At 47.6% G+C, this 9363-nt stretch overlaps 1 protein-coding gene across 1 annotated transcript; it reads right to left on the reverse strand.

The window, feature by feature from the left end:
* Window positions 1–381: 381 nt before the first annotated feature.
* Window positions 382–6435, reverse strand: LOC111151298 (crystallin beta A1). Its single transcript, XM_022509190.1, has 6 exons — window positions 6404–6435; window positions 5098–5162; window positions 3693–3811; window positions 2336–2477; window positions 1448–1590; window positions 382–630 (listed from the first exon to the last, which is right to left on the reverse strand). The coding sequence occupies exons 1-6, from the start codon at window positions 6432–6434 to the stop codon at window positions 483–485; spliced, it is 648 nt and encodes a 215-aa protein (XP_022364898.1). The 5' UTR covers window position 6435; the 3' UTR covers window positions 382–482.
* Between the last annotated feature and the right edge of the window lie 2928 nt (window positions 6436–9363).

The raw sequence follows: 9363 nt of genomic DNA on the forward strand, positions 1-9363 counted from the left end.
AAAAGGGAATTTGGGGTTTCACTGAAGTTTGTCTTTACAAATTCTCAGTCCCATAGGTGTGATTCATATAAAAGTATGGTGGGATACCTGGGGGGCTCAGTTGGTTAAGCCTCTGACTCTTGGCTCAGGACTTGATCTCACAGTCAGGAGTCTGAGCTCCATGCTGGGCGTGGAGCCTACTTAAAGGGGCACCTAGTGGTGTGGTTAAGCTTCTCTTTCCGCTCAGGTTGTGATCTCAGGGCCTGGAGTTGAGACTGAGCCCTACACACTTAAGCTTGGAGTCTGCTCAGGTTTCTCTTTCCTTCTGCCCCTCCCCCACTGCATGCACACTCTCAAATCTTTGAAAAAAAAGAAGTATGGTAGTTAATTCAGTCTACACACTTCTTCTTTTTTAATGACATTTATTGTGGATTTCAGCAGCTAACATAAAACTCATTCTAGATTGCTTAGCAAGGTTTCTCTTACTTGGAGCTTTTAATCCACTACTGTTGGATACGGCGAATTGATTGAATCTGCGAAGTCTGGGCGTGAGAACCCCACTCTCTCCAGTGTTTATAGTCTCCTCCATGATGGTCACATTCCAAGATATATTGATAACCACGGTATCCAGGATACTGGTAGCAGACCCAGCTAGAAAATCCAAAGCACATTAGATTATTAAAACTAGTTAGGAACACGGTCAGTACCCTAAAACCTGAGCCTCTTTTCCTCAGCCCAATTGGCACAGAGTGCTTTTCACCATGGAAAACAACAGTCCTCCTGAATGTGCCAGGCACTGTTTGTGAGCATAATATGGCGACAGCTAGTCGAAAATCAACTTTGATTATGAGAAAACGTAAAAGGGTGCCTGGTTGGCTCAGTTGGTTAAGCGTCTAACTTTTGATTTTAGCTCAGGTCACGATCTCAGGGTCTTGAGATAGAGTAACCTACTCAGTGGGGAATCAGCTTCTCTCCCTCTACCCTGCCCCCTGCTTATAAGCATGCACTCTCAAATAAATGAATCTTTTTATTTATTTTTTTAAAGGTTTTATTTATTTATTTGACAGAGATCACAAGTAGGCAGAGAGGAGGAAGCAGGCTCCCCGCAAGCAGAGAGCCCAACATGGGGCTCGATCCCAGGACCCTGAGATCATGACCCGAGCCAAAGGCAGAGGCTTTAACCCACTGAGCCACCCAGGTGCCCCTAAATGAATCTTTTTTAAAAAAATAAAAGAGTAGTCAACGTTAATTCCATAGAGAAATATTTGAGAGGGAAAAAAACTGACCTTAAGTGAGAGTTGGTACCAACAACTTGAAATTTGAAAATTAGTAACTAGAACATGCCAGCCAAATTAGTATACTAATGTATGAAATCTGATAAGATGTACCATTGATGTATTAATATTTACAAGATCTACATTTGCAAGAGTTACTTTGAAATGTGCCCCATCCCTGTTTTTGCACTTACGCCCCACATTGTATCTTCATGGACCCAACTTCGTTGTTGAACCAACCCATGGCTTGCAAGGAGGGGTAGTCATCACAGATCTCCCACTGGCGTCCAATGAAGTTTTCCTTCTCAAAGATGGTAATCTTAGACTCCTTATGATTCTGTAATCCAGAAATTTTTAAGAAATCATTTGGTACCAGTGTTAACGACTGTCTTCCTCTTTATCTTTTTCCAAATTCAAGATACTTCTGGTTTACAGATGGGAGTACATGATCATTGATTGTAAAAATACTTCAGGCAATATAGAAGTAAGAACTACTCAGTCCTGTCTGGTCCAATGTAATAACCATAACATTTCAAATGTACAAATAACATGTAATACTATGGGGCAACAACAGGTCAACAAAGAAAATAGAGCAGGAAAAAATACTTGAAACACACAGCCAACCAAGGGATTAATATTCACTAATATGAGAAAAGATCACAGAAATGAATAGAAAAAGTAAGCTATGTTGTGCTTGTGTGCGTGTACTGTGTTGGAAACAACCTAAAGTCCAGTAGGGGATATGAATACTATACAAGCGTTAAGGCAGAGACTAACGTGTATGGAGTACAAAGACAGGCAAAACTAACCCTCACTGGTCACCCTACTGCACTTTTGAAGATCCTGGGCTCTTGAGTATCCACTTCCTGCCACTCCTAGCTTAATGAAAATACCTTCTACTAGGGAAGAACCAAATGGCAGATTTAGAAACAGAGGGACCAGTGTTTTTCTTTCCTCTTTTTACTGTTCTCCTTCCTGCTGCATTTCAGCATAACTGATGAGAAGCAGCAGTGTCAGTCCATATGCAGCCTCTCTTGCCCCAAACCCCCACATGCACAGAGGAGAAAAATGCAGAGACTCACAGCTGAACAGATGGGGCGGAAGGACATGAGGCGCTCAATGTGGTAGGCATTACTCCCGCTCCAGGCGTCCCAGCGAGGGTATTCTCCTCTCTCCAGGATAAACTGTTGCCCACAGAAGCTGGTATGCTCATAACCAACCCAGCTGCCAAAGACAAGTTGTGGCGTTTGTTCATGGTGTTCGGAGCCTACGTGGCCTCAGGGAGAAGGCATCTTTTGTTTTAGATGTAAAATACCAAGCCAGGTCCAACAGAGCCAAGTCACAAGAGGTGGGAAATGAGCTGACGGCTACAGGAATATGTAGAAATATTACAAATGTAATATTTGTTTTGGGATTGTCCTCTGAAAGCGTTTGCCTCACTGACCTGAGTCATGTGTATGAGCAAAGTCAGTTTAAAATTTTATTTCCTTTCTCTCCAGGTTACCTTATTCTCTACTTGGAGCTCCAGGTCAGGATCTAGTGACTGACTATTGCTTTGGTTCCAGCCAAACCTATTGGCTTCCTCCTAAGGAAGCAAAGGGTTGAACAGGCAGCTGATGGGCTACTAGTCTCTTGTTTCCTTTTAGCTTTGTGGGTTCTCGCTCCTGCTGTCACACCCCTATTCCTCATTTACTAAAACACCTTGGATCAATTTTTCACAGCCAAACCTCAGTTACTGGTGACGCCTTAAAGTATTTTACTCCCTTTAAAGGGTTAGCTCAATTTGGTGGCTCACAACTTGTGCAAAGCCCATTTTGCTTCGGCCAAAGGAGAATGCTTTCCATGTGTTTTCAGGCTGGTGGTAAAGGCCTCAACTACCCTGCCAGAGTCAGAAAACAAAACAAGAGTCTAACTCGTCAAAGAAATTAATCAACAAGAAACTCCTCAAAAATTAGCTGGGACCTAATATGGCTCTCATGTCCTGGGGTTTAGTTCCTTTTTACACAGAGAACTTAGGGAGTTAGCTTGAAAGAGGTTGCAGTTTGACGCTTCCCTCTATTTTCTGTAGGCAAGACAAACTGAAGGATCCTGTGGCTATTCTGGGAGAACAGGTATCAGCCTGTGGGCTCTAGAGGCCCGGATCTGATTACTGGCACTGCCCCTCCCCATGGTCTACATTTCTTTAATGCACCCCCCACCACCACCACCAAAGCGAGTACCAAGCCACTAGGAACCTCATGTTCCTTCTAGCTTTGAGTTACTAAATTACACACATAGTGATTTCTTTTGAGATTACTGCCATAGGGAGGCCTCTTTCCCAGAACAGATTAGAATCTGGCGGGGGGAGACATCTTTCTTCCCTGATCCCCACCTTTATGGCCCCATTTTTACAGAGACCACAAACAAGGGCCCTGAGGTTCTGCTGAGGTCCATACTCACGCGCCACATTCCACCTTGAGAGACCGGACATTATCAAAACTGCGCTCAGAGACATTTGGGCAGGAGCTGGTGAACTCCATCCTCTTGCCCTGGAAATTCTCCTGGTCGTAGATGGTTATCTGAATGGAATTGAACGGGGAAACAGAATTAGAACGTGGTACATCAGGAAGAACAGAAGCCCCAGTCAAGAGCTTGACTTTTGTCTGACCCTGTGTTTTCCATCACTAGCTGTAGCCCAGGATATCTGGTAAGGTCTCTTCCACTACAGACAGGATAGGAAGGGGCTTGGATTAATACCACCGGTTGGTGGTGTTTACATGCCCAGGCTAGGAATGAAGTATGGGGATGAGTTTATGACAGGAATCGTTTGCCAGGAACAATACCTGGCCCAGTGGAAAGGATAATGATGATTCCAGGCCTTCTTGTGGATTATTTCTTATCTTCTCCAGCCACATTCACTAGAGAAACGCATGGTGTAAACCGAGAATTGTGATCAATCCCTTTCATACCTTGAGCTAGAACTTGGCTCTTGAACCTGGCTAGAGCACAAATTCCCAAAGCTGTGAACTGTCCTTCAGAGTTGATCCAGTGAAGAAAGGTAGGAGTGTTGAGGAAAATAGCGAAAAGCTGAGGCTCAGCCGCTTCGGGTAATGGTTACCATCAGCCTCCGGTTGGGAGTCGGGAGACCTGGGTTGGGATCTGGTGGCAAATCTGTCATTTCTGGACCTCAGCTTCTCCACGGCAGCATATTCCACTCTGGGCTGCTCTATTTTTTTAGTTCTTTTTTTATTATTATTTTATTTTCAAGTAATCTCTACACCCAACGTGGGGCTCCAACTCACACCTCCAAGATCAAGATGTGCACGTTCCACCAATTGAGTCATCCAGGCGACCCTGGGCTGCTCTGTTTCAAGATGATTTTCGGGGCACCTGGATGGCTCAGTTGGTAAGCATCTGCCTTCGGCTCAGGTCATGACCCCAGGGCCCCGGGATCAAGTCCCACATCGGGCCCCCTGCTCAGTGGGGAGCCTGCTTCTCCTCTCCCTCTGCCTGCCGCTCCCTGTGCTTATGCTCTCTCTCTCTCTCTGTCAAATAAATAAATGAAATCTTTTTTTTTTTAAAAAGATGATTTTAGTAGTGTGGAGGAGAGGTGACCTAGAATACAAGGTATCATCTTCCACACACCGAGGGCTTCCAGGGTCATCCTTCTGTCAGAATGGGGCATTCTGAAAGATCCTTCCTGAGACAACATCTGGATGTTGGGTCGACCCTTCCCCTAAAACTGCTATCTTATTGGTCGGTCACTGTCCCATGGAAAAGCACAACCCTGGGACCTGCTCACAGCGTCTCTCATCCCCTGCCTTGGGGGACTGCTCAGTAGTCTACCTGACGGGGGTGAACTTACCTTCCATGGCCCCACGGACCCCGGCATGGGGTTGGTTTGAGCCATCTTGGTGGTTGGAAGGGTTTCTGGAAGACAAGACACCCATCAGTGACATGGCCTCTGGGGGGCAGGGGGTGAAGTGACAGCAAAGGAGGAAGGAAAGGGGGCTTCAAGTCCAGTAGATAGAGTTGGCCTGGGGTCCCGGTTTTGCCTTCCATTAGCTGAGCCTCCGTCATTTCCCCCTGGCAGAGCTTCCACGTGCAGTTTCAAGGGGATTCCAAGCAACAGTGCAGGTGACGTGTGGCCCAGGCCAGGTGACCTCTTGGTTTATGTGGCTGTTGCACTCTTGCCTGCCTCCAGGTAACCCCTGTGGGTGGCAGCACTGCCTCTGTCTCACCTACCCCAGGATAAAGTCCTTGGTGACTGACCCTCCAGTCCACACGCAGCGTGGGGTCCCCTCTCCACCCGGCTCCTCACAGCCCGTCGCCAGCTGGCCGCGCGCGACCCCGCCGCCATGGCCTCCCCCGGAGAGAGACATGGCTGCTCTTCCAGCCTGTGGTGACTTGCTTTCTTTCCTGGTGTCCAGCACTCATTGGAGCACCTCCCTCTGTCTCTCTGTTGAAGGTGACCTGGGGGAACACCTCAGGGGCAGGGCCTGGGTCTCCTGACAGAACGGATGCAGCGCCATGTTGGGCCCAAGTCCGGGCAGTTCGGGGTCGAGGGAGAGGATGGGTGGTGTTGGAAAAGCCTTACTGAAGGGAAGTGCGCAAGCAAAGGGGGCTGATAATAGCGAAAACAGTGGCTCTATGCCAGGCCCTGTTCGAGATGCTGGGTATGCATTTAATACACTTAATCTTGATACCAGGCCTGTGAGGAAAGTGCTGTCATCCTCTCCATTTTACAGGTGAGGATGCTGAGGCCCATCGAGGTCAGGTAGACAGGAAAGATGGTAGCCAGAGGAAAGGAAGGAAGGATGGGAGGGAGGGAGGGAAGGACGGAAGAAGAGAGGCAGCTTTCTTGGCCCAAAACAGCCATCTGTAGCCCTTCTTTCTGGCTGGTCTCAGGCCCAGGGGCTGATGCGTGTGCCACACTCTGCAATGCATCTTTCCATTTTGCACCTCTGACCACCACCCCCCCCGGACTTTTCCCTCTGCCCTGGGAGCCTGTTCATTTCTGGGATCGCCATGCACCCTGTCAGCCCTGATGGTGAGGCCAGGGCTCACTGCCATAAAAATACTACTCTCCAGGCGCCAAGGGAAGGCTGCCTCCCCCAGAGTTCCCCACTCTTCTCCAGCCAGGCCAGGACACCCTGCGGGGCCTTACTCACCCAGCTCCTGCTGCACGGTCTGGGTCTCCATCTGGTGCCACTTCCTCTGTGGCTCTGCTCTTTATAGCCCTGTGGCTGAGGGCCTCTGGCTCTGTCAGCACTCTGCTTTCCCTCAGCTTTTGTTCCCCATGATCCCCAGAGCTTTGGTGTCTCAGCCTGCTGGGCGGGCATCCCTCAGGCTTTTGTTTCAACTGGGGAAACAGAAATCCACAGAGGCGCTGCTGCTGTGGGCGAGGCTGGCGGCGGGAGACCTTGGCGGTGGCCGTGGACTTGATCTCAGAACAGCGGCGAGGTGAGGACAGGCGTCTGTGTGAGCGCCGGGCCCCTACCCTTCTTCAAGGTCCTCATGTTGCCCTGGGACCTTCCTCGGACCCACGTCACGGCCGACACATCAAAATGCACCTCATTTCCCACCCACGATGTATATTTTTTGCTCTGAAGAAAGGTGAAAGGACCATAAAAATTCTGAACTTTATTAGGACCAAAAAAAAAGGGGGTTCGCTGTGTTCTCAGGAATCTTTATTATACTATATTTATATAGGAATCAGATGAAACTGATGAATCACAGACCTGTACCCCTGAAACAAATAGTAAATTATATGTTAATGAATTGAATTTAAATTTAAAAAAAAGAAATCTGTAAGAATTGAATTCAATGATGGCCAATCAGTGGGCATGAATCTCTCTGTGGTGATTGTATTAAATATTCATTTTAATTTTGCAGTTTTATTTTAAAATTTAGGGGTCAGTGAGTCTTTTGGGGTTCTTAGTATATGGTTTTAGGACCTTGGAAATCTCACAGGCCCAAGGTACTATATGCCTCCAGTACCCTAAAAGCTCCGATGATCTCTCCCGGGAGGTTCAGAACATTTGGGAAGAGGAGTGCAGAGGAATCATGGGTTTCCCCAGGAGCCACGACGGGCGGATGTGTTGCTCAATTTTCACAGCTGCTGTGAGAAACAGGGGTGAGGAGGGCTTTGAGGCAGGCAAACATGGGTTCAGATCCCAGCCCTACCGGCTAGGTGATTCTGGGCAAGTCCATCTGCCTCTCTCAACCCTGCAAAAGGAGATAATATCGACCTGACATGTTCTAGGTTCATTACCGCTTATCACCCTCCTCTTTTTCTGGTGATAGATACTGTAGAAAATTCCATAGCAGCTTGGAGAGAGGAAGAAACTTTTCCCAGGAAAGTTCTCCCAATCCCTCTCTGCCAATCAGGTCCAGCCTGTGACTCAAGATTGGTTGGAGAACCAAAACCCAGGGGGCGAGTTCTGATAGAGGCACAAGTATTTGCAGATTTGGGCAGAACATTCCAAACATCTAGGTCTGAGGCTGAGCACAGAGTGCCACCCTGGATGCTTCTGCTGCTTGATTAATTGGTGATGTCTGGATCAATGGCTGGCAGGGGACAGAGTTGCATTGGGGATCATGGTAGGCACTGGCTGGCTGGTGGCCGTGCAAGGGATTAAGGGACCAGCAGTCCATGGCTGGTGGTTCTTCCTTACCTTTCCGTCCGTTCCTGCACAGAATTAGGGTCTTAGGAAAACACCTGTCGGGTCATTTGTTCACTCGGTCGTTCCCTGCCCCCTGGACTGGCAATGTGCTCTCGTGGCATCCCGTACCTCTCCCCCTAAGTGCACTGGTGACGCTGTAGAAAATAATTTAAAAACTAGAAATATTGGGCTCCAAGAAGGGCAACTGAGACACTGGGGGCTCAGGTAAAGGACAAAACTTCTCACAGTATATTTGTCTGTACTTTTTGAGTTTTGAACAATGTGAACACAGTTGCTATAAAAAAATCATTCAAGCTATTTTTGAAAAGAAAAAAGCTGAATTGCTTAATTATCTGGCTCTTCCACTGGACTTCGTGCTCTGGGAAGGCAGTGACTTCCTCTGTCTTGTCATTGTATCTTCCGTTCTGGGCATAACTCCTAGCTCGGAATAGGTATGTTTTGAGTGAACGGATATATAAATGAATGACATCCAATGATAAATGAGGCTTTGTACCCCCGGGGGCACAGAGGTAACGATGAGATAGTCCTGACCCTCATGACAACTGACCTGCTTGGGTTATGTTTGTGCTCTAAGTAAATACTCTCAGCGTCTTCATTCGGGACTTTATGTCCCGTTTAAGTGTCAGTACAACAAAGACTGATGGAACCAAGTTTTACTTTTTCCAGAAAAGTAGGGCTCTTATGTTTGATCGAAAAGCCCAAACACACATGCACAAAACTATAGGGCGAGTAGGGGGGTGGGGAGGGAGTCAGGATTATTGTGCGACCCATTTACGAGTATCGATCCAATATGGCGGGAGTCATGAGCAGCCCCAGCCTGTCCTCCTCCCGCTTTCCTTAACGAAGCCTGAGGAAGCAGATCTCCAGCTAACCGTTATGCTTCCCGGATATCACCTCCATATTGGTAACCAAGTTCTCTCTCCGGCGTAGATTAGGAAAATACTGTCTACTGGACTCAACTGCCATTGGACAGAGGGAGAGCAAGGTCTCAGGGTAGCGTCAGACACTCAGAGCTCAATAAATGTCAACTACGTTATCGATTACCCCAAGTCAGACACCATCTTGTGCCAGATTCTCACAGACACAAGTGGGAGCAGCCAGCAAAGATCTTAGAAAAATGCATCAGATGAACGTTTTCTTTGAATTTGGAGAAGACCACCTTTGTTCAGTTTTTCTTTTTTTCCCAATAACTTTGTTTATATGGGGTTTTTGTTGTTGTTGTCGCGTGTGTTTATTTGATTTTAGCAGTACATTCTGTCAAATTCTCTAAGGCCCCTGCTCTACTGGGGACATGGATGGTGAACCGTGTTCTCGGCCCATCTACTCGTGAAGTAGGGGCAGCTGGCGGTCCAGCGGGATGGGCTGTTGAGTCGAAGGTGAGGAAGGCCCTTCAGGGACAGCCCTCCAAATGTCACCTGCTCCGTTTAAACTACGAGCTCCTCAAG

The sequence above is a fragment of the Enhydra lutris genome, unplaced genomic scaffold, assembly GCF_002288905.1.
Source record: "Enhydra lutris kenyoni isolate GAN:26980312 unplaced genomic scaffold, ASM228890v2 scaffoldscaffold26, whole genome shotgun sequence".
Classification (NCBI taxonomy): Eukaryota; Metazoa; Chordata; class Mammalia; order Carnivora; family Mustelidae; genus Enhydra; species Enhydra lutris.

Excerpts from the sequence above, each read along its gene's own strand:
- LOC111151298 (XM_022509190.1), bottom strand. The coding sequence starts at position 6,434 with ATGGAGACCCAGACCGTGCAGCAGGAGCTGG. Across the intron at positions 3,812-5,097 it reads GGTCCGTGGGGCCATGGAAG|ATAACCATCTACGACCAGGA; the intron begins GTAAGTTCACCC and ends AATTCCATTCAG. Across the intron at positions 2,478-3,692 it reads CTCAAGGTGGAATGTGGCGC|CTGGGTTGGTTATGAGCATA; the intron begins GTGAGTATGGAC and ends TGTCTTTGGCAG.